At 45.0% G+C, this 25,654-nt stretch overlaps 1 protein-coding gene across 4 annotated transcripts in view; it reads right to left on the bottom strand.

Annotated features, from left to right (window-relative positions):
- The window catches only part of LOC139749932 (lachesin-like), a 414,993-nt gene that overhangs the window by 21,412 nt on the left and 367,927 nt on the right, over positions 1 to 25,654 (bottom strand). For all 4 annotated transcript variants that reach the window (XM_071664355.1, XM_071664354.1, XM_071664358.1 and 1 more), the window contains exons 4-5: positions 12,448 to 12,655; positions 11,754 to 11,915 (exon numbers count right to left, since the gene is read on the bottom strand). In XM_071664355.1, the coding sequence (XP_071520456.1) occupies positions 11,754 to 11,915; positions 12,448 to 12,655 (370 nt within the window). The remainder of the gene's footprint in view (positions 1 to 11,753; positions 11,916 to 12,447; positions 12,656 to 25,654) is intronic.

Below are 25,654 nucleotides of genomic sequence, written 5' to 3'. Positions count from 1 at the left end.
GGGCAGTGATGGCTGACAGTGACCTGAGGGAGCAGTGAGACGTGTGTGACCTGGTGACCGTGGGAGGAGTGGTCATGAAGGTCATGCTGTTGGGTTGTTGTGCTGAATTATAACGTGTGCATGACTGGTACAGGTTTTCAGGCATGAGGTCATGCATATTGATGAGGCAGTAGTGATCACGACTGATACAATGAATGTTTATATAACGCGTCTCTGAAGCACATACGTGCAAAATGTTTTTTTTATGTTGCGGTGATGATGATGATGATGATGATGACGATGATGATGATGGTGATGATGATGATGGTGATGATAATGATAATGATGATGATGATCAGCGAGTGTCACGCTGTATGTGGAGGAATGTTATGCTTTGTGAATGAGGAGGAAGGCGAAATGTGTCATGAGACGTGACAGCATGACAGGTGAGGGGATTCTACAGGTAATTATCAAGGATGGTGAGGTGGACTGATACTCTCACTGAAGAACACACAAGTAAGACACGAGCATATTCAAGGATGATGTTGTATGTAAAGAAGGGGACCACAGACAATGACATGCAACAGGTAAATATATATAAAGGAATAAAGAGGCCACAGGGAAACACATGCACAGCAGGAAGAAGAAAAAAAGAGTAAATAAAAATGAATAAATCTACTGGAATTTGAGGAGAGGGACTGGCAAAACTGTTGAACAACAAGAATTATGGAAGAGGTCTGTTAACATCCAAAGTCTTTCCATTAACCCATCAGGGACGAATTGTCTGTTAACTAGACACATTTATTTTCTAACATTGTTAGCTTTCAACAACTGTGAGTGGTAACTTATTCCATAAACTAACGATCCTGTTGAAGTATAACGACCTTGTCTTAAACATTCGTCCACAGGTTTGTATCTACCAGTGGGCCCAGACGGGTCCAGACTTTTCTAAGACCAGCTGAGATTAAGATGGCTGAGATCTGATATTTTCGAATACTTGAATCAAAAAACTTCTAATCTTCTTTTCGAAGCTAAGTAGGTTCAGGTCTTGATAATAATCGCTGTAATAAGATTAGATTCTTCGTCCGGGAATCATCGTGGTAAGTTTCTTATGCATTCTCTCTGTTCCACCTATACTGTCTTTCTGGTTGTGCGTTCACCAAAACTGAACACAGTGTTCAGGGTGACGACGCACCCGTGAATTGTAAAGAGAGAGGATTAGCCCCTTTTTAATCCGAATTCGAGTGCCCTTCATACGAAGCCCTGGATTTTGTTTGCCTTTCAAACTTATTTTTTATTCATCTCTGATCTGGGAGGCTCAGTGTTCCCACGGGCGCCGGGCCTGAGCACTACGACAAAAGGACCAATAAATACAGATGTTGAGCACCAACCTGTGTTTGGATTGGCTATTGCGCTACCACAATTACACTACTGTTGCCGCAGATAATTGGTGATCAGATGCTTTACCTAACTGTTTATGTTGTTTGTTATCCAAAAAAAGATATTCCTCCTCGTTTAAAGGTTTACGGAAGCCTTCAATATTTCATATAAATTCTTATATAAGAATAGATATCACATAAGCCATCATTAAAGCCGCACACAATTGAAACACTAATGAAAGTTGGTAACGAATATAAACGATAATGAACCATCATTTCTTTGAATGGGATGAACGAAAGTGATATCCACGACCCAAGAAAAGGTGAACTTTCCTCTGGAGATAAACAGAGTGAGAAGGATCCTCGCTTCAGTGGGCAGGCCTGAGGGTCCTCCGGAGGAAGGTGGCCACAGTGGGTGCGTCAGGGGAACGATGGGAACACCAGGAAGGGTCAGTATTACTGCTTGCCTGGAGGCCGGACCTGTGAGAGTGTCTCCATCTGGACGTGGTGGGGCGAGGCTGTGTGTGCCTCGTGCAAGGTGGGCCACACAACAGCACACGTGTGAATGCGATCATGAGCAGTCTGGAGACTGTACACAGGGACCCAGTGGTGTACGAGGAGCAGTCTGGAGACTGTACACAGGGACCCAGTGGTGTACGAGGAGCAGTCTGGAGACTGTACACAGCAGGGACCAGCTGTGGAGACTGTACACAGGGACCCAGTGGTGTACGAGGAGCAGTCTGGAGACTGTACACAGGGACCCAGTGGTGTACGAGGAGCAGTCTGGAGACTGTACACAGGGACCCAGTGGTGTACGAGGAGCAGTCTGGAGACTGTACACAGGGACCCAGTGGTGTACGATTCCTTATGATGACTAATGAACGTCTTCAAGCAAGGCGGTTGAACCTTTGAACACAACGATACAGCCTTTGAACACGAGGGTGCGAAGCTTGGGTACAATGGCCTGGTTTTTTTTGACCTGGCCATTAAAGGTCAGGTCCAAGGAGTTAATGGTTAGTTCGAAGGTCATCATATCCAAGGGCTGTACTACCGGCCAATGTATAGATTCCCTGATGTGGCAGAGATGCCCTAGCTAGGACCACAGTCTGTCTCCTCTGGCTGATGTTGACCTAATATGGCCTCAGTCAGAGTACAGTAATTACCCTGCGTGTCTCTTCTGTACTGGTTTACGTTGCTCTCGTTACGAATATTGTAAGCGGGTCAATAGCCATTGTAAGTCTAAATGGCCGGATGTGATATAAATATTCGCTCCATTGTTAATTAACTAATTATATATCGGTCGGCTATACAGTAAAAACAAAGTTTAATGAATTACGGGAAAGAAAAATCTTGAAGCTAAATGGAATCATATCTAAGTTGGGATCATATTAGGTAATTGATTATTAATGAAACCATTGTTCACAAGATGGGACACATGCCCTCAGTGGGGGAAAGAAATCGATGATCTATTTCAGATCTGGAAGACAGTCATTAACGAGGTGATACATATGCCTTTGTTTTCCCCAGGGAGACGGGCAACTGTAGCCTTCTTACACTACAGGTCGGGACTGCGGACCCCATCTCTATATAGAGTTTAATTCACACGGAAGGTGTCTGAATGTATGCCCTTCATCCAACGCACGGAACTGGGGGTAAAGAAGTTTCATGTATACAGAAAGACTCATGAGGTCTTTGAATATATATCATGAATGTAAGCAGGTATGTAGCCTTACTATGTTAGGTAGAAAAGTTAAAGGAAAGGGAGGGCCAAAAAGAGGAAGAGAATTCAAGAGCTTGGACGTTGAAGTAGCCGGAAGAGAATTCAAGAGCTTGGACGCTGAAGTAGCCGCTCTCTAAGAACTCTGAGATGTGGCAGCCAGACGCATGTCTCGGGTCCAGGCCTTCGTGGATGGGAAGATATCCTACTGCTCGTACCCCGCGGCCGGACGCAAGACACAACACTGACGTAACTAACGCGACGGTAATTGGAAGACGCCCTCATCACATTCACGAATACTTACAGCGTTATTGTATAGGTTTCTCAATCGCTGTAAATAACAAAGAAGCAGAGCTGCATAGTATTTCGTTACAATATTCAGCTAAGTTGCCTAAGTTAGCAGGGTAGCGCTTGCCTAGGAAAACTGTGAGTCCTCACACCCTTTCCCACCTGGAGGGCTGGAGGTAGGAACCCTGTGCCATACAAATTCCAGCAATATATACATACACCTGATCCCTCAATACACATGGGGACAGATTTAAAGCCAACAGTGTCATCACTCGCGATAGCCCATCCTAACCCCAGCCCTCAGTGCTAGTCTAATTTTCTTTACAATCACAAAATCCAAGTGTAGAGTGGGCCAGCCAGGAAGGTCTGCACTAGGCTATGTCATTTGTTGCTACGAAAGATTAGCTTATTGAGGAACAAGTTACGATCCCTGTATATGTCATAACCTTTGGCCTGATCCTCAACATAAGGCCAAAGGCCAGAGCATCATGCCTAAGGGTCGTACCGCCATAAATAACGGGTTAAGTTGGACACCATCCATCCAGGCTACGTGGGGTTACCTGGAGCAGAAGTTCCCTTCCTAGTAACATGTTACTATAATCTTTCACTAATTACGAGGCTAAAGCTATGTAGAGGCAAAATCGTACGTTCCCTAAAACATATCCGAGCATCAGAGACAGTTACACAGGAATTACAGAATAAGAAAAGCCGTACATTACCGCCATCTTCACCAGGGACAGGTTAAAGATCTCCTTGTACGAACATGTGATAACGCTTCACAACATGGACTTTACAAGAAAAATAGCTAACCTGAAAAATAGTTCCAGCTAGATACCACAGTGTAAGATATTTATTTGTATCATAATAAGTTATATCTTTACTAAATATATCGTTTATGATTATTGAAACCCAAGTATGACTTACCGAAAAAAATTCTACTACTTACTCAGCAATAAAATCGGACGTGGTAAATTAGCTTCAAGTATTGCTCTATATTTTTCCGCTGTCTACCTATAACAGCTGCTTTGGATCTTTTTCCCATCTAAGAGTGGTTTAGATATCTAAAAATATTCATACAGATAGTTGATACTGTCTCAGAGGTCGAAACAACTAAATAATTATAAAAGCAAAACGTTGCAGCCTAGTCATGCGAGAATCTGTCATGAACTGTCGTCTTACAAAAGTACAAATAAAACAAATCTATTGGTATTATTCTTACTTCATAATGAAGTTCTAAGTGATTACTGAGAAATCTCTCTAAATATACAAAAAAGAATGAATAATCAACATCATAGTTTCTGTTTTCATCCTTTCACAATCAGGGGAACAATTGCGCAGTAATATTGTTTGTAGTGGCTTGTGATAGTTTACTGACAAGTTTCGTAACAAACATCTTATTGTAAACATATTTACTTATTCTGTGGCTTCAGAAGTTTTAAAGATATGTGCATAATGTTCAGTCTAGTGATTCGTGAGTTACAACAAGTCTTGTAAGTGGCTCAAGTGACGCGGTGACAGGACAGTAAGTGTAAAGTTGCTTTTAAGTGTTTTCGTGAAGTAAATAGTGACGGTTCATACTTTAAAGTGCCTAACAGACACGATACTTTTGTACGCCAAGAAAAATGAAAAAGCGTATTGGTTTATTTGATTTTTTCCGTAAACATTGAGAATCATTCGTACGTAATTTTTGAATGTAAGTTAATGTAGTAAAGTGACTCACAAGTGCCTTCTGAGCATTACATTTAACTTGTCTCACATTTAATATGGAAGTGAGTAAAAAGAACCAGACGTAGAAGAATCTTGAAAAGATGGCTTGTCCCTATCTTGTAAATGTTTCAGGAATGATTAATAAGTGTCTTAATAGTGCATTTTAAGTGTCCAGAAATTAGAAAACAAACATTGTTGTTCAAGATTGTTCGGTGCCGCCTCTGGTCACAAGGTAAGTAAGTTCGGTTATTAAATCTTATCATCAAAATATTCTCAAAGAAAATGGGAATGGTCGAGACAAGACGGATGGATTCCCACTTCAATATATTGCCAGTAGTTTGATTTTTGTTGCATTTTTGATTTAGCGGAATTTACAGAGTAACAAGATATCCATGTATGTATAGTGAGTGTGTATGGTATCTTGATATCATTGTGAACACCAGAAACTGTTCATCATTTTTCGATTGGTGTTTATAAGAACGTTGAAGGCCTTATAATCAACACCCTGTTAGTTTACAGATCTACAGGCTAAATAACCAACCAATGATGTAGCGTAGTGACGTATATATTCCTGCAGCACTACTGCATCGGTCGGGTCCATAGGAGAGAAGTGTTGTGTTGTGTGTGTGCGTCTTTGTGCAGAAAGTGCAAGGTAACTGAATATTCTCATAATATATATATATATATATATATATATATATATATATATATATATATATATATATATATATATATATATTGAAAAATAATTAAGGCAAAATTATCATTATATACAATTAAAAGGTTTTAAGAAAACTTGTGGTTTCAAACAGAATATTCAAAATGTAAACACTTGTTCGAACTGATCCAAATGACTTCGACTTCGTAGTTGTTATCTATGATGGTCAGATCAGGTTACAAATGTTAGGAAATAAAACCAATATTTCTTGGGAAATGATAAGATTTAATCTCGTAACCTAAATGTTGATGGAAGACTTGTAAATATTACGATGAAGACATGGACGTGTTATGCATCACATAATGACATGAGAAAGAGTTACGCTAATCTTTGCAACGATACAATGGCCTACAGGTGATTGTGGCCTGCAAACTGATGATTAACTGACCTCGTCCACTTCTTGACTGGAAGCGTTGGTCAGGTGCCTCACATCTGACCCATCTGCTGGTCACTACACACGAAAATATATTCAGAACCCACCTGTGATGCTGACCTGCAATTGTATATCAAACGCGCTTCACATTGTCATAGCGACCAATCTACCTCTTTCTACAAACAAACAAAAATGAGGTTAGGTCAGTAGTTTAATGCAGTACGAATTAATGTTCCGTGTTTTTAACCCCCACCCACCCCACACACACACACACACACACACACACACACTTCCGGTCGACTTCAAAAGTCCAGCGGAGTTTTATGTGCGGCCATTTGCTATGTAAGATATTCAATGGATTAAGTATAAGAGTACATCTGCCATACCAACGTATGATCTGCTGCGTCACTGTGTGTGTGTGTGTGTGTATGTGTGTGTGTGTGCGTGTGTATGTATGTGTGTGTGTGTGTGTGTGTGTGTGTGTGTGTGTGTGTGTGTGTGTTAAAAAAAGAGTAATTTTTATTTTACACAAGTTACTGTTTTGTTTTATGCACTCATACATAACTTTCATCTAAATTTAATATTGACAATATTTTTTTAAACAAAAACATTAATTCTCTCAGAGGAAAGATATTTCTGTATGTTTTTTAGAGGGAAATAAATCTGTTATAACTGTATGTATCCACTGTTCACCATGTGTGCCAGCCATGCTGACCTGAGATATACAGTATGATGACCCCAGGCAGTACGACCTCACACATCATCTCCTCACCATGGTTTGGTCAGGATCGATTGCTTGCGATGATCTATCCAGATATGAAGTGATGAAAGTGGAAACAGGTCTGGCACTGTGTGGCAGACGTAGGAGGGGGCATCACATGTGTTTGTTTTCAGTTTTGGTGATATGCTGTAGGAAGGTGGTCTGGTTGTGTGTGTGTGTGTGTGTGTGTGTGTGTGTGTGTGTGTGTGTACATGATAGTTAGAGGAAGAGAAACTTGCTGATTTTGAAGGAAAATTGTGTGATATCTAGGAGGCAAATTACTCTGTGGGCGAAATATTGGTATGAGAGCGATGTTGGTGGATGAATGGTAGTTTTCCTATATTACTATATAGTAATCAACATTGTCGAGCGACATAGAAATTGGGAAGAGAAAGATATAGAAATTAGCTAGGGTTCTGCAGTTGGTTTGTAGACCTGGATCTTGAATGTACCGAGATTACAGGAAAAGACGGGAGAAGGAAGACCATTGCACAGTTTAGCTGTTGGCGGGGAGAGAAGGTTATCATAACGGTCAATCCTCGAGAGGTTGGCCTCCACACAGTTAGGCGAAGTGTGGGATGAAGCTGGCTCGGCCGTACACACCACCACACGAGACGTAACTAGACAGGTTGTGGTCATCACAACAGAAGATAACATCAACGTAACATTTGAAACTCTCGGTCAAGCCTCACTGAATGCCATGTTTCGTTCATGCGCAGTGTGACTAGGGCTTCCGTTCCATCGTCCCTGTGTTCGTTCGCGTACATAACAAAACGTAATTCGTATATAAATTTCCGTTACTGTCTGGCGCGTAATGTGGATAACATTTCCTGTTATATGTAATTATTTATTTCTAGGATTACCAGTGTGCAGTATGTGCCACAATAGCTTGCCCTCCATTATTCAGAGAGCATCCTATCTAGTTTGGATATTGTTATTTAGCTAATATTCGTAAAGGAAGAGTGTTTATGTATTTCGTATGTATATGAATACATGTTGGTTCAGGATCCTGTTAGCTGATGATATTGCTATGTGTGTGTGTGTGTGTGTGATTACCTATACATGGGGGAAGTTATACACTCATGAGGCCCCATCTTTCTTATTTCCTCTATCATAAAATTTTCCAGTTTCTTTGTGTTGTCTAAATGACTCATCTTACTCCATTCATACACCGTTCATGCAGTAACAGTACTCCTTTCCTTCCTTCCTTCCTAGCAAGTTTCCTCGTTAACTTCATGTTTGCCTTCTAGTTGTTCTATCCTTGCATCTTTCGAGGAACTGTTCTCCGTCTGCGTCATCAAGTTGGATTCGAACCTAAGAAGGGCCCCTGCGTGACTCATGGTCAGCAACGCTAACCATCACAACATGGAGGCGTGTGTGTGTGTGTGTGTGTGTGTGTGTGTGTGTGTGTGTGTGTGTGTGTGTGTGTGTGTACTGCAGGAGGGGAATCTTGACCCCTTCAGAACTGGAGTATGACGTATGAGCAAACACTACAAGACCTGGCTCCATATAGTGACCTGACCTTATGGTCAAGTCCTCAGGTACATATCACCTGGCAGTGGTCGTGCCCTTGTTGCATGAACATCGTCCCACAGGTGCCACACCCACCCACCACCACCAACTCTGGAACTGCTCCAAGACATGTCCTGTTCTGGTTCCGTATTGATAAGCGACGTGAACCCCTGCCACGTGACCTGACCTGCTGGTGCGCACACCACGGTGAGGCGATGCCCACAGCCTAGCCAGCCCTATACTAGCACGTCAGGGCGGCCCTACGCTGTGGTTAGGGTTTGCCAGCACACTGTAGCGGGCCAGGGTGGCTCAGGGGTGTAGCCAGGGTGGCTCATGGGTGTAGCCAGGGCTCCCCCAGTACACTACAGCAGGTCAGGGTGACCCTGAGCCACGGCGAGGGAGCCCGACTACACTGGCCTGTTTGACACGTTAATGATCAGGGAGCATAATAATCGCGTTTCACTAGTTTATGTAATTAATCAAAAGCCATCGCATTTTTGGAACGATTCACACGTGAAATATCATTATTCGACAAAAATATTTTCTGTGACAAATAAAATTGATTTTTTTTTTTTATATACTGTGGAACCTGACAGGTGTTCCTGCCACTGTGGCGTCTGTTTATTAGCAGACATTTGGGAGGAGGTATGGCTGTGTGTGGGTATCATTTGGGAGGAGGTATGGCTGTGTGTGGTTATCATCTGGGAGGAGGTATGGCTGTGTGTGGGTATCATCTGGGAGGAGGTATGGCTGTGTGTGGGTATCATCTGGGAGGAGGTATGGCTGTGTGTGGGTATCATCTGGGAGGAGGTATGGCTGTGTGTGGGTATCATCTGGGAGGAGGTATGGCTGTGTGTGGGTATCATCTGGGAGGAGGTATGGCTATGTGTGGGTATCATTTGGGAGGAGGTATGGCTGTGTGTGGGTATCATTTCATGCCAACAGTAGTTAGTCTGTACGAACATAAGTCTCATTTGTACACACCGTGTGATCTGACTGTCTGATCTTTTTTGAACATAAACGTACATTTCTGAAAGTTGATGGTGTGCTACTCAGTGTACTGGGGTTAGCTGGGTTCGTTATAACCCCAGAATAACTGGGGTAAGATATAACAAAGACGAGCTGGAGACGTGGGTGTGTGGCACCGCTGGTCAGTCGTGAGCGCAAGGTTTCGACGTAACAGATGAGGGAGAGAGACCTCTCGTCTGCTGGTGGTGAGGACACAAGCTCTCCCCCTACTTGCTGCCACACGCTGCTGCTTCCCTCCGCCTCCTGACGGAGGAGGGAAATGCTTCCTTTGGCTGTGGGGGCGTGACGCTGTGGGGGCGTGACGCTGTGGGGATGTGTGGGCGGGTGAAGCTGACAACGGTCTGACTGTGACGGTACGACTCTTGAGCACGACGGTACGACACTTGAGCACAACGGTATGACCCTTGAGCACGACGATACGACCCTTCACCACGACGGTACGAATCTTTGCGATACCTAGCTGACCTTGATCCATAACACTTTAGTCGAAGGTCAGGTCACTATACCTAAGTTTCATACCGTGGGGCTCAGTGGGAGTCACTACATGTCTTAGACGTGTGTGTGTGTGTGTGTGTGTGTGTGTGTGTGTGTACACATATGAGAATAAAGACATGATACATATATACATGGTTAAGGGACGGGGCAACATAAATGTATACTCTCCTCGTAACACAAGGACACACACACACACACACACACACACACACACACAGAGGAGTTCAGTATTATAGATAGGTCATCATATTAAAATGTTGATGTTCTTTTCAATGATTGCCAGTCTCATGTCCATTGCATGATGCTAATTAATACACATATAGGAAGGTGGATTACCATGGTAATGAGGGCAGTCCCTCATGCCTTAATGCACCTGCGCTGGTGTTTATAGTAATTATTACAACGTATAATTGCATTCCATTAAAGTAACATCATTTCTAATGCATTATCAGTTTTGATATACCTGTTCATTAATGATGTTGATTAAGCACAAAGTTATATCTTCAAATGATCAGATAAATCTTGAGATAACGAGTCTAACAATATGTGAAATGTTAGGATTGTTCTCACATATGTGAAGTTACAATGTTTGGAGTTCCCATGTAAACCTGCAATGCACTACGACATTTGTGGACGAAAATGTCCAAACTAAACTTAGCCGATCTGACAATGTTCCACGACTCATATTTTGTTTATTTTCTCTATTTTTTTTTTTTTTGTGGTGAAATTTTAGCAGGATGATGATACTTATTACTGGTGACCTTTGTGACGAGTGTATTACCAGATTGACTGGACTCTGAACCATTCATCAGAGGTCATACCAAACAACTGACAGGAACCAATCAGGTACAAGATATACCACGAGACACAAATGATACAATAAAGGTTGGAAATGTGCGATGGAATATTTCTTTATTAATGAAAATGTAGAGCAAAAAACAGACTTACTGAAGGTGAGGCGAGTTCACAACTGGGTCACTGATGACATAAACATAATGTGTTATAAGAATGGGAAGAAATGGGGTCACACCAGTGCTTAGTTCCCGTTCGTCCTGTACACACATAAGCAGAGGTAAAGACACACGCACACACACACACACTCACGCACACACACACACTCACACACACACACACACACACACACACACACACACACACACGGTGGTATACAAGTGTAACTCTTCATTTTTCAAGAATCATTTTCCATTTGAACATGAATTCTTTTAAATACGACGTTACCACTATTGAATACGATGGTTAAGCCATAATCGCCCGTCATCCCTCTAGGTGTTTTCCTACGTTTTTTCAGCCAGACCAAATGTTAGGAGGTCTGGAGGTCAAACATGGTCGACTGAGACGAAAGGATGTAAACAGTCATGCATTACGAGTGGATGTAAACAGTCATGCATTACGATTGGATGTAAACAGTCATGCATTACGATTGGATGTAAACAGTCATGAATCACGAGTGGATGTAAACAGTCATGCATTACGAGAGGATGTAAACAGTCATGGATCACGAGTGGATGTAAACAGTCATGCATTACGAGTGGATGTAAACAGTCATGAGTTACGAGAGGATACAAACAGTTATGCATTACAATTGGATGTAAACAATCATGCATTACGATTGGATGTAAACAGTCATGAGTTACGAGAGGATACAAACAGTTATGCATTACGATTGGATGTAAACAATCATGCATTACGATTGGATGTAAACAGTCATGCATTACGATTGGATGTAAACAGTCATGCATGACTAGCGTGTATGTAAACAGTGATGCATGACGGACCGTGGTTGCCCCTGGAGGTGGTGAAGGGGAGGCTATCCTCCCTGGTCCAGCGGATGTTGGGCTTGGGCACGCCCCGCGCGCGGCACACCAGCTGCACGTCGTGGCTCTCCTGCACAGACACATGCGACTGACTGCTCTCCTCGTCCACGAACTGGGGCGGTACTGTAGCCCCACACACCAGCGGGGGTACGTAACGTTAGCCAGTGTACACGACTCTACCTAACCTGATGGGCGCCTGGTTATCACCCTGAAGGGCGCCTGGTTATACCCCTGAAGGGGACCCCTGACGGGGACCTGGTTATCTCCCTGATGGGCACCTGGTTATCACCCTGAAGAGCTCCTGGTTATCACCCTGAAGAGCTCCTGGTTATCCCCCTGAAGGGGACCTGGTTATTTCCCTGAAGGGGACCTGGTTATTTCCCTGAAGGGGACCTGGTTATCTCCCTGAAGGGGACCTGGTTATCTCCCTGAAGGGGACCTGGTTATCACCCTGAAGGGGACCTGGTTATCTCCCTGAAGGGGACCTGATTATCACCTTGAAGGGGACCTGATTATCACCCTGAAGGGGACCTGACTATCTCTCTGAAGGGGACCTGGTTATCACCCTGAAGGGGACCTGGTTATCACCCTGAAGGGGACCTGGTTATCACCCTGAAGGGGACCTGGTTATCCCCCTGCTGGGTGCCTGACTCACCTACGACCTGGACGTATCCGACCTGGTTGATGGCGGGCTCCATGTTGACCTGGCAGACGTAGTAGCCGGTGTCGTCCGGCTGGACCTGGCGGATGTGCAGGGTCCAGGTCGTGTGGTCTTCCCGGGTCACACGGAACCTTGGGATGAGCGTGATGGTCGTCTGGTCGATGGTCAGCAGCATGACGCGGTTCAGGTGCATCCAGGTCACCTGCCGGAAGGTCAAGACTGGTCACATGGGGTCATGATGGTTCGGGGGGTTAAGATACACACGGAGGCTTAAGATAACAAGATATAAACTGTTAAAAAGATTATCTTACTTAGATCCCTGAAGTACGACGGTTCGACCCTCGGATATGTTGACCTGACCTCTAACGATCATGTTAGAGACGAGGACATCATATCCAAGGGTCGAACCCTCGTGCTCAAGGGTCATACCCTCGTGCTCAAGGGTCGTACCCTCGTGCTCAAGGGTCGTACCCTCGTGCTCAAGGGTCGTACCCTCGTGCTCAAGGGTCGTACCCTCGTGCTCAAGGGTCATACCCTCGTGCTCAAGGGTCATACCTTCGTGCTCAAGGGTCGTACCCTCGTGCTCAAGGGTCGTACCCTCGTGCTCAAGGGTCGTACCCTCGTGCTCAAGGGTCGTACCCTCGTGCTCAAGGGTCGTACCCTCGTGCTCAAGGGGTCAACAGAAACCTTTGAGCACAGCTACGTAGCTCCAGTCCAACAGAGACGAGGGTACTCTGCTTCTTATGATCAGCCTGACCATGACCTTTGACCCAGGCTGACCCACCACTGCTAGCCCACTTTGACCTTTGCCCCAGAGTGATTCAGGTCAACCTTAGGACACTTTGGCCAATCATACCGACCTATCTCCGTGTTATATAGGATAGTCTTCTGTACCTGGCCTGACATTATATGGACGAACTGCGTTGTGTACACGACAACGGAGCACACACGGTGCATGATGGAGAGTCATGCGCGGGGCATGATAGAGAATCATGCGCGGGGCATGATGGAGAATCATGCATGGGGCATGATAGAGAAGCGAGCACAGTGCATACTAGCAGAGTGTACACAGTGCATGAGAGATGTTGTGGCCTGCACAGGTACACCGGCAGCCACAGGCGTAAATCATTGGTGAATTACTGGGTTAATAATGTTGATTAATGTAACAGGTTATGTAGATTACCGTGTTAAGTGGAGCTCTGTTGGCTGACGTCGGGTTTACAAAGTGTGTGGCTTCATCTCTCTGTTTACGTATGGATGTAACCATTTTATAATACAAGTCTGGATGACGTCATCTAATAAACCCAAACTGTTTTGCACTTGGGTAGTTTCCGTTACAAATACCTATCCATATACATCTGGATTATCCATATAAATCTTGATTATCCATATACATCTTGATTATCCATATACATCTTGATTATCCATATACATCTTGATTAACCATATACACCCTGATTATCCATATACATCCTGATTATCCATATACATCCTGATTATCCATAGACACCCTGATTATCCATATACACCCTGATTATCCATATACATCTTGATTATCAATATACATCATGATTATCCATATACATCCCGATTATCTTTTTCCATTTCTTGACAGAGTTTTTATATTATCGTACAGTCAGGCAGGCACTCTGCGTCGGCTTTGTTGAAAATGGGCACGACATCTGTCCTCCCTTGACGCCGATCACTCTTTCGCAGAGATCTCAGTTGACCTGTCATCTGTGTCTGCCACGTCGAAATAACCATCATGATCATGTTCATCATACGGATCGACATGTGTAACGAGGCTGTTATATGTTTGGTCTAACGATCTCAAAGTTTTCCACAATGCCTCCCCTCAGTTATGCAGTGTTGGAAGTAATGAGTCGTAGATACACACTAGAACCTCATCTTCACATGTATGATTTGTACTTAACCAGGTCTTGCATATAAACCCACGACTGTAATGACGACCTGATTCGATTTCTGCCAGCAACACCAGCACGTATTCCTCGTGCACCCCAAGTTCACCCTGCCACCGGTAGCGCAAAAGGGTGTTGGTCAGACCCCGTAACACCGTTCTACACCCTGCCTGATAAGCTCCCTACCACACACTCCCTGTAACACCGTTCTACACCCTGCATGATAAGCTCCCTACCACACACTCCCTGTAACACCGTTCTACACCCTGCATGATAAGCTCCCTACCACACACTCCCTGTAACACCGTTCTACACCCTGCCTGATAAGCTCCCTACCACACACTCCCTGTAACACCGTTCTACACCCTGCCTGATAAGCTCCCTGCCACACACTCCCTGTAACACCGTTCTACACCCTGCCTGATAAGCTCCCTAACACACACACTCCCTGTAACACCGTTCTACACCCTGCCTGATAAGCTCCCTGCCACACACTCCCTGTAACACCATTCTACACCCTGCCTGATAAGCTCCCTACCACACACACTCCCTGTAACACCGTTCTACACCCTGCCTGATAAGCTCCCTGCCACTTACTCCCTGTAACACCGTTCTACACCCTGCCTGATAAGCTCCCTACCACACACACTCCCTGTAACACCGTTCTACACCCTGCCTGATAAGCTCCCTACCACACACACTCCCTGTAACACCGTTCTACACCCTGCCTGATAAGCTCCCTACCACACACTCCCTGTAACACGGCTCGGTGCCCTACCTGAGGGACAACCATCATGGCATTTATTCTCGTCTGTAAACAAATGTAAATATTCTTATCTGTCAACATATGTAAATATTCTTATCTGTAAATATTTTTCTTCATGTTCTGGTTCCTCTTTCATTCCTTTGTTATCCCTCACTTCTCACTTAATGTTCTAAGATGTGCAGTCATCATTGACTCACAGACAGGCGACCTGCCTGACTATATTCTATCTTAATTTCACGTTGTCTGACACGACCATGAGAGCCAGGCAGACGTCATGTTATACCTCTACCCTCACTCTAATGTGCGCGGTGACGTGTTCAGCGCCACAAGTTCCTGTAAACATAGTCTGGGGAAACTTGTGGCCCCACGTCTCATTAACCTCATGTGAGGCCAGCCAGTCTCAGACGTCCCCTCCTCTCAAGTTAGAGTCTTCCACTCCTCACAGCTCCACCCTCACCACATGAGAGAGATTGTTTCTTTGCCTCTTGCTCCATCCCAATTGTATCTCCTTCACTATCAATGAATGTCTTTTATATATTAGAGGAATGTTAACAACTTTCAAAATCAATAGTCACTTGTTTTTGCTATGATTTGCCATACTTATTTTCTCAAGGTGACGTAAATGGGAGACTATATATATATATATATATATATATATATATATATATATATATATATATATATATATATAATATTCCTATGAGTCCACGGGGAAAATGAAACACGAAAAGTTCCCAAGTGCACTTTCGTGTAATAATCACACCATCACGAAAGTGCACTTGGGAACTTTTCGTGTTTCATTTTCCCCGTGGACTCATAGGAATATCTTGATCACGCGCAAAATTGTGATCCTTTCCAATATATATATATATATATATATATATATATATATATATATATATATATATATATATATATATATATATATATATATTCCTTCATCTACCTTTGTCACATGGTGTATTATCTGGTGAAGGCCATTTCGTTTGTCGAAACATTGAAGTAACTCTCAGCTCCATTGCGATTATCCCCGTACGACCTTCATTTCCTCATATGTCACGACGGATGATTAGATAATATAACTTTTTCCACTTACGGTCCACGAGTGTGGCATGGAGGCTGCCCCACACCAGGCTGGGTGACGACTCAAAGAAGCAAGACTTCGTGGACGTTACGAGGCGTGTCAGGGGTCTGTGTTGCAGCACATCTCTCGCAGCAGAGGACTGTGTCTGTGTGGATACTGTCTGTTGCAGCCAAAGACACGTGTGTGTGTGTGTGTGTGTGTGTGTGTGTGTGTGTGTGTGTGTGTGTGCGTGTGAGTATGTGTGTGCGTGATTCTTCAACATTTATCATCTTAGAAAATGTGAGGAGGGAGTGAGGGGAAAGAGGTAGTTGGGATACTCACTTGCGATCACTTACCGTATGATTCTGGTCAGAGGCAAGGCTAGCGCGTAGAGCTCACCGCGTACCCAAGTGAAAAAAAAAGTCTATTGAGTTCAGGAGTCGTGTGAGTTCTGTGTTGTGTTGTGGAGTAGTGTACATGAGATGGGGAGGTCATGTGTCTCACCAGTGAACGCCAGCAGCCCACGTGTGGGGTGAGGATGAACGAATGAAGGACAGCAAAACCCTGGGCCACAGGAGTGAAACTCGACAGCTTCTGAAATGCTGGCTCACTGCACAACTGTCAGAACCCCCCAACACACAGGCGGGTAGTACCGGTAATGTACCTCCCTAGTCGCTGGGGGTGCATACCACGAGAGAGAGAGAGAGAGAGAGAGAGAGAGAGAGAGAGAGAGAGAGAGAGAGAGAGAGAGAGAGAGAGAGAGAGAGAGAGCTACGTCTCCCTACACACTCAACCCGTTCGTCAAACTTCCTGTTCTCGCGGAAACACCGTTTTCTATTTTTGTGACGATGAGGAAAATGTATCTTGGCTCCGTTTCAGTGGCTTGTGGCTGGCTGGCTGGCTGGCTGAGGGGCAGGCTGGCTGGCAGGCTGGCTGAGGGGCTGGCTGTCTGGCAGGCTGGCTGGCAGGCTGGCTGGCTGGCTGACATGCTGGCTGGCAGGCTAGCTGGCTAGCTGGTAGGCTGGCTGGCTGGCTGGCAGGCTAGCTGGCTAGCTGGTAGGCTGGCTGGCTGGCTGGCTGGCTGGCTGGCTGGCTGGCAGGGTGGCAGGCTGGCTGGCTGGCTGGCTGGCTGGTAGGCTGGCAGGGTGGCTGGCTGGGTCTGACATCCCGGGTTGGTTGCTGTGTTCGAGCCGTCGTCAGCCGAGTCCAGTGCTGACCGTGTCACCATCTGCTGACCTTAACCGTGACCTTACTGAGGATGATTCGTGATGACCTTAACCGTGACCTTACTGAGGATGATTCGTGATGACCTTAACCGTGACCTTACTGAGGATGATTCGTGATGACCTTAACCGTGACCTTACTGAGGATGATTCGTGATTCATTTGTGTGGATCGTGAGTGCTTCCGTCGGGTCAGGTGGACCTGTCCTGGCCACACTGGGGGTCACAGATGACCGAGGAGGGTTGTGGAAACCGTGCAACATGACCTTACACCATGACCTGAAGGTCACTCACTTGGCTGGGACGTTGTTGTCTGTGGGACATAGCCCACGAACACGTACTGTACATGGGTCGAGTGGTTCAGTCGACGGATCCACGTGAAGGATAGGTTGTGGGCGTGGATGAAGTGGACCCAGCGTGTACACACACACACACACACACACACACACGGGTTGTGACAGATCCAAGCTACACTGGTTTGTTTCCATATCACATCAAGTGACTAACTCTCTGGTCAACATTTTTGGGCGCGACAAACAACTCCATATACCTACAAACAATGACATATACCTACAAACAATGACATATACCTACAAACAATTACATATACCTACAAACAATGACATATTCCTACAAACAATTTAACTTTTATAATAATCCGAAAATATTTCCATATAATCTCACTACTAATAAAAATGTAAATTGGTTTTCAAAGTGTGCCACTATGATGACCGGTAACGATAAGCTGTTTTTCGAAACCCGTTTGAACCCGAGCAAGTGGTGCCGCAGTGGGCTGTTCCACTGTGGAAATCTGACGCCACACCACCAGATGACCTCACCATCAAGTCGTCCTTGTGTCTGGTCAGTACCAGAAGACACAGTAACTGAGCCGACCAGCTGGAACTGTGGCAGTTGAGAACCCAGACTTGAACTGGTGGTTGTGTACGAGAGAGCGGAGTGGTGGGCCACACACTCCACTGAGGAGATCCCACTGAGCCGTCCACACCTGCTGTATCCAGAATGTGGAAGGAAACAAGATGGAACAACTGTGGTTTGTTGATCTGCTTCATATGACCTCTTGAGTACACTGGTTCGACCCCTGAGCGGGAAGGTCCGGCCCTTTGTAACGACGGTACGACCCTAAGGGTATGATGACCTGACCTTTAGCCTGACCCTTGAGGATCAAGAGTCCTTCCTTACGTTAGAACTCAAGGGTCATACCGTCATGCACAAGGGTCATACCCTCATGCAGAAGGGTCATACCGTCATACACAAGGGTTATACCCTCATGCAGAAGGGTCATACCGTCATGCACAAGGGTCATACCGTCATGCACAAGGGTCATACCGTCATGCAGAAGGGTCATACCGTCATACACAAGGGTTATACCGTCATGCACAAGGGTCATACCGTCATGCACAAGGGTCATACCGTCATACACAAGGGTCATACCGTCATACACAAGGGTTATACCGTCATGCACAAGGGTTATACCCTCATGCAGAAGGGTCATACCGTCATGCACAAGGGTTATACCCTCATGCAGAAGGGTCATACCGTCATACACAAGGGTCATACCGTCATGCAGAAGGGTCATACCGTCATACACAAGGGTTATACCGTCATACACAAGGGTCATACCGTCATACACAAGGGTTATACCGTCATGCACAAGGGTCATACCGTCATGCACAAGGGTCATACCGTCATGCACAAGGGTCATACCGTCATACACAAGGGTCATACCGTCATACACAAGGGTTATACCGTCATACACAAGGGTCATACCGTCATACACAAGGGTTATACCGTCATGCACAAGGGTCATACCGTCATACACAAGGGTCATACCGTCATGCAGAAGGGTCATACCGTCATACACAAGGGTCATACCGTCATACACAAGGGTTATACCGTCATACACAAGGGTTATACCGTCATACACAAGGGTCATACCGTCATGCACAAGGGTCATACCGTCATGCACAAGGGTCATACCCTCATGCACAAGGGTCATACCGTCATGCACAAGGGTTATACCGTCATGCACAAGGGTCATACCGTCATGCACAAGGGTCATACCGTCATGCACAAGGGTCATACCGTCATACACAAGGGTTATACCTTCATGCACAAGGGTCATACCGTCATGCACAAGGGTCATACCGTCATAACCAAACTCTGTGTAGAATCTTGGGAAATATTTCATATCTTCTTGGTAACTACATTACCTACGTCCTCAAGACTGAGGTCAACATTACAGAATTGTTGAGCTGACGCGGTTGACGTGTGTGTGTGTGTGTGTGTGTGTGTGTGTCGCAAGAGTATGGTGGGACCTCCATTAATGACTGTGTTTTGTATGGCCCTGCACCCCATGGATGGCAGACCACCATCCCTGTCTGATGAGGGAGCGAGCAGTGGTCTGCGCCGTGCTGCACACCTCCTCATTTGAGCGGCGGGTTGTGCACACCACACCACCACAACATACACTCCCGGTCTGCGCAGACGCACACGACCCGGGAGGAGGGTGGTCATGTCTGGTGTGGGAGTCCACCGCTCACGTGGCCACCACGCGCCATGCATGGCCCGCCACCACGAGGAGAAACAATATTGTCTCTCATTATAAGAAAACGTGCAGACGTTGGCCATAGAAAACGTGAAGACGGTGGCCATAGAAAACGTGCAGACGGTGGCCATAGAAAACGTGCAGACGGTGGCTATAGAAAACGTGCAGACGGTGGCCATAGAAAACGTGCAGACGGTGGCCATAGAAAACGTGCACACTTGGAAAGCATAAAAGAAAAGACACATCTCGACCAAGTGCCGCTGATGATTGTAAACAGACACACACACAACCAAACACACCTGGTCATCAACCACTGTGTTGACCAGCAAGTGCTGACCGTCTTCACCCCACGTGCTCCATGGTGGTCATGTGGTGATGGTGGTGGTGGTGGTGATGGTGGTGATGGTGATGGTGGTGATGGTGGTGGTGGTGGTGATGGTGGTGATGGTGGTGATGGTGGTGGTGGTGGTGATGGTGGTGATGGTGGTGATGGTGGTGGTGGTGATAGTGGTGGTGGTGATAGTGGTGGTGGTGATGGTAGTGGTGGTGGTGGTGGTGGTGATGGTGGTGATGGTGATGGTGGTGATGGTGGTGATGGTGGTGATGGTGGTGGTGGTGGTGATGGTGATGGTGGTGATGATAGTGGTGATGGTGGTAGTTATAGTGGTGATAGTGGTGATGGTGATAGTGGTGGTAGTGATCCTGGTGATGGTAGTCATAACAGACACCGTGGGTGAGGACGAGGTAGGTAGGGAATTAGGTAAGTATGTATGTAGGTAGGCAGGCATGTATGTATGTAGGTAGGCAGGCATGTATGTATGTAGGTAGGCAGGCATGTATGTATGTAGGTATGTATGTATGTATGTAGGTAGGTAGGTAGGTACGTAGTTAGGTAGCTCTCCCTCTCTCGGGGGGGGGGGGGGTGGAGGGGGGTGTTCACCTTAACCAACACCACACATGAGGGAGGAAGAGCTGAGCTGGCCAGCAGCCAACATGTACACGACCCATATTAAACAAGGAGGGACCAAATCATTAGTTTGTGTCCTAACTATAAGCCTATAAATTCCCTGCTAACTATGTTTTATACATAGATAAATGGTCGTCGAGAGAGAGAGAGAGAGAGAGAGAGAGAGAGAGAGAGAGAGAGAGAGAGAGAGAGAGAGAGAGAGAGAGTGTCGACCATGAACTGCCATATGGACTGGCTCGATATCTCATGGTGATTTCATTCATCTTTTTATTTGTAGCGATATATTTTTGTCGGTGGGGGTGCTTACTGCACAACTACCGGCTGCCTTGTTTGTTGGTTGGTTTGTCTTTGTATGTGTGTGTGTGTCTGTCTGTGTTCCTATCTGTGTCCTGTTCGTGGGCCAGTGTTGATGTGGCTTATTTCTTCGTTTCCAATGTATTATTTTCATGATTTCATATGTGTGTATGTGTAAGGTCTCTTTATATATATATATATATATATATATATATATATATATATATATATATATATATATATATATATTTATATATTTGAGCTGCCTCCTTCCAGACGTGTTTGTGGTTGTGTCATCTGACAGGGAACCTCTCCAAGGTTTATCATGCGTTCAAGATTAAGTCGTTCACAGATTTTCCTTGCGACACACCTGTCCAGGTTATACACACCTTTCCTGATGTTCATGTTACAGTTCTTGGTGTCTTTGACATGGAAAGATTCAGTTAAGTTTCTCGTGATCAAGACATTACAGGTTTTAACTTAAGTAACACTGATCCAGTCGCTACGTCACAAGTTATGACCAGGGTGGTTACTGGACCAGCGTTACCTCAGCTGTGACCAGTAACTCCTTCTTCCAGAGCAATGTGACGGCACAGCTGCCAATCATAACGTTTTTGTTGTATTCATTACGTTGAGATGACTACAGCAGTACCATTTTCCATAGTAAAATACGTTTTACTGAAATTCTGGTCTTATGTTCATGTATTGTGTACGTAACGCATGGAAGTTCACACTGGGGTGCACTGTTCAGTATATAGTGTATGTTATCATCGTGCACGTAACTGCTCATGCAGTGTGCATAATAGCACTCACACATCGGTCAACATCCGACCATCTCGCGTAAGAGACGACACAATTGTTGCACGGTCGGCCTTCCGTAAGATCACCATATCTTTTACTTGTGCAACCAGGCTGGTCCTGCTCCTACACCAGGCTGGTCCTGCTCCTACACCAGGCTGGTCTGCTCCTACACCAGGCAGGTCCTGCTCCTACACCAGGCTGGTCATGCTCCTACACCAGGCTGGTCATGCTCCTACACCAGACAGGTCTGCTCCTACACCAGGCAGGTCCTGCTCCTACACCAGGCAGGTCATGCTCCTACACCAGGCTGGTCCTGCTCCTACACCAGGCAGGTCCTGCTCCTACACCAGGCAGGTCCTGCTCCTACACCAGGCTGGTCTGCTCCTACACCAGGCTGGTCCTGGTCCTACACCAGGCTGGTCTGCTCCTACACCAGGCAGGTCCTGCTCCTACACCAGGCTGGTCATGCTCCTACACCAGGCTGGTCTGCTCCTACACCAGGCAGGTCCTGCTCCTACACCAGGCTGGTCATGCTCCTACACCAGGCTGGTCATGCTCCTACACCAGGCCCTCCTGAGGCTTCAGAACGATAGGCGAAATTATCATGTAGAGAAGTGGATGAGAAATTACGAGTTCCTTTCCCTCCGTTGATGTTCTTCATAGAAGTAGAACGTAATTAACTAAGAATTTCTAGCCATGTCAGATGAAGAGTAACACAAGAAAAGTTAGCTAGGAAAATATCATTATCCTCAGCAGGTGAGGTACACTATCACTTCCGTGCATCTGGTCCTGGACCATTAATGAACCAGGAGAGAATGACCAACTACATATATGAACACGATCCTATACTGCAACGTTCAGTGTGGCTAATCTCTACCAAACCCACGGCAATGTTCATGTTACCATCACACATCACGTGTGATGGTAACACATGTACAAAGTGATATGGTAAGATACACCAGTGAGACCATGACCCATTCATTATGCAAGGGTTACATGAGGTCATCATGCTATGGGTCACGTATGACGTATCATCATCATGCCATGCGTCATCGGGCTAGGAAGCGTGACGTCATGTCATCCTAGCATGGATCGCGGGTCCAGGATCGAGCAGGAAGAAGCAGTGTTTTCTGTGGCAATACAGGAGGCGGCGGCTCTGCCTTGTGTGCCATCCAGGAAGGATAGATTTACCGCGAATCGCGTCCAGTCTAGACACTTTGTTGGCCGTAAAGTGAGCCATTGTGGACCATCTACACGTAGATAAACGAATGGTGATAACAACTGGAACACTGGACATGACAATGTCCTGTATTGAAAGTGCCGACTGTATTGCGCCTGGCTGTAAGTTTCGTTTTGGCAAAATTCCTTTTTTCTCTTCTTTTTTCTTTTTCTCAGAATTCTTTATTTTTGTCATGTGTGATCATTTTTGTTGGTTTGATAAGGTTGTGAGCTATGTGACTGAGTCTTTCCTTATTAGATGTTCTTACATGTGCAGGATTCCAGCGCTCAAAGTCTTTTTTTTTTTCTTTTTTTTTTTTTTTTTTCCAAAAGAAGGAACAGAGGAGAGGTCCAGGTGAGGATATTCCCTCAAAGGCCCAGTCCTCTGTTCTTAACGCTACCTCGCTATCGCGGGAAACAGCGAATAGTATGAAAAAAAAAAAGATATATATATATATATATATATATATATATATATATATATATATATATATATATATATATATATATACATATATACATATACACTAAAATGCTCGCACATATACCATATGCATATGTATTTTAGTGTGTATACATTATGCATACAAACTACAATCTAGCTCACGCCATCTACCAACGTCAAAGGGAGTATGTATATGTTCATAAATACAAATAAACACACAGACTATATATGAATAGCAATGTGTCTTTGTTTATGCGTAAATGTACGTCCAGGTATGTGGATATGTTCCAGCATACAAGACAAACACACTGGAAGCATTTCACACCACACACCCTCAACCCACCAGAATGATCTTCATCAACCACAAGACAACCACTGTGATTTCCACCACCACACCACCACCACACCACCACCACACCATCACCACACCATCACTACCATGATCACCACCATCCCCCCTTGGCACCATATACCACCACACAATCTACCACCACCACTACCACCATCACCACAACTCGTATCACTATCACTCACTATGGTTTCACCACCTCCACCACCATCACCATCATTATGGTGAGCCTGTCACCGTGTCCACCATCACCAACGTGCCCAGCTCTCTCACCATCACCTCCATATTTCCTGCAGCCACCATCACCGTCATCCAAGCCACTCACCACCATCGCACTGGCCATACCAATCACCCACGGGACAACCATTCTCCAACACTTACACCCCCACTATCACCAACACCTACCACCACCACTACCAGTCGTTCTTGCTCTGAACCAGAGAATTAAGTGTGCTGGAGGTTAGGTTGCGAAATGATTCCATATATATATATATATATATATATATATATATATGTATATGTGTGTGTGTGTGTGTGTGTGTGTGTGTGTGTGTGTGTGTTCTTGTGATCTGTGTACATATTTGCGTCTCCACTCGTCATACAAAACACATGCTTAAAGGTACATATTGTTTTGATAACATGACATGATGACATGGAAAATATCTTGGATACATATATGGAAAGGATCACAATTTAGCGCGTTGATCAGGTATAGCCCTATCAGTCCACGGGGAAATGAAGCACGATAAGTACCCAAGTGCACTTTCGTGTAATAATCACATCATCAGAGGAGATACAAGAAAGATATATAACGGTCAGTTGATTTACAGCGAAGAGACGTAGCTAGGGCGCCATCTGGCAAACAAGTGACTTTTTACCAAATGGCGTGGACTCATAGGAATATATATATAAATATATATATATATATATATATATATATATATATATATATATATATGCATAAATTTCCATACATATTCGCCATTTCCCGCGTTAGCGAGGTAGCGTTAAGGACAGAGGATTGAGCTTTAGAGAGAAAATCCTCACTTGGCCCCTTTCTCTGTTCCCTCTTTTGGAAAAGTAAAAACTGGAGGGGAGGATTTCCCGCCCCCTGCTTCCTCCCCTTTTAGTCGCCTTTTGCGACATGCAGGGAATACGTGGGAAGTATTCTTTATCCCTTATCCCCAGGATATATATATATATATATATATATATATATATATATATATATATATATATATATATATATATATATATATATATATATATATATATAAGACAGGAGGAAAAACACACCTTTTAGTCGCTTGATGTACGCGTTCAATTTACCAGCAAAAAAACACCGAAAAACCCCCGCCCAACTGTGTGTATTATTGAAGGTGATTATTGCAGTATATGTTGGGTGGGAGGTTTTATTGTGTGGCGGGAATGGGCGATACCAGTGGGACTCTGGTCCCACGGAATGAACGCATATCCCGACCATGGCTGCCAAAAGTTGCTCGGACAACGGATAAAGGGAGGAGAGAGAGAGAGAGAGAGAGAGAGAGAGAGAGAGAGAGAGAGAGAGAGAGAGAGAGAGAGAGAGAGAGAG

The sequence above is a fragment of the Panulirus ornatus genome, chromosome 8 (genome assembly GCF_036320965.1).
Source record: "Panulirus ornatus isolate Po-2019 chromosome 8, ASM3632096v1, whole genome shotgun sequence".
NCBI classification, from domain to species: Eukaryota; Metazoa; Arthropoda; class Malacostraca; order Decapoda; family Palinuridae; genus Panulirus; species Panulirus ornatus.
The sequence above is the reverse complement of the archived record's forward strand: the minus strand, read 5'-3'. Positions and strand labels throughout refer to the sequence as shown.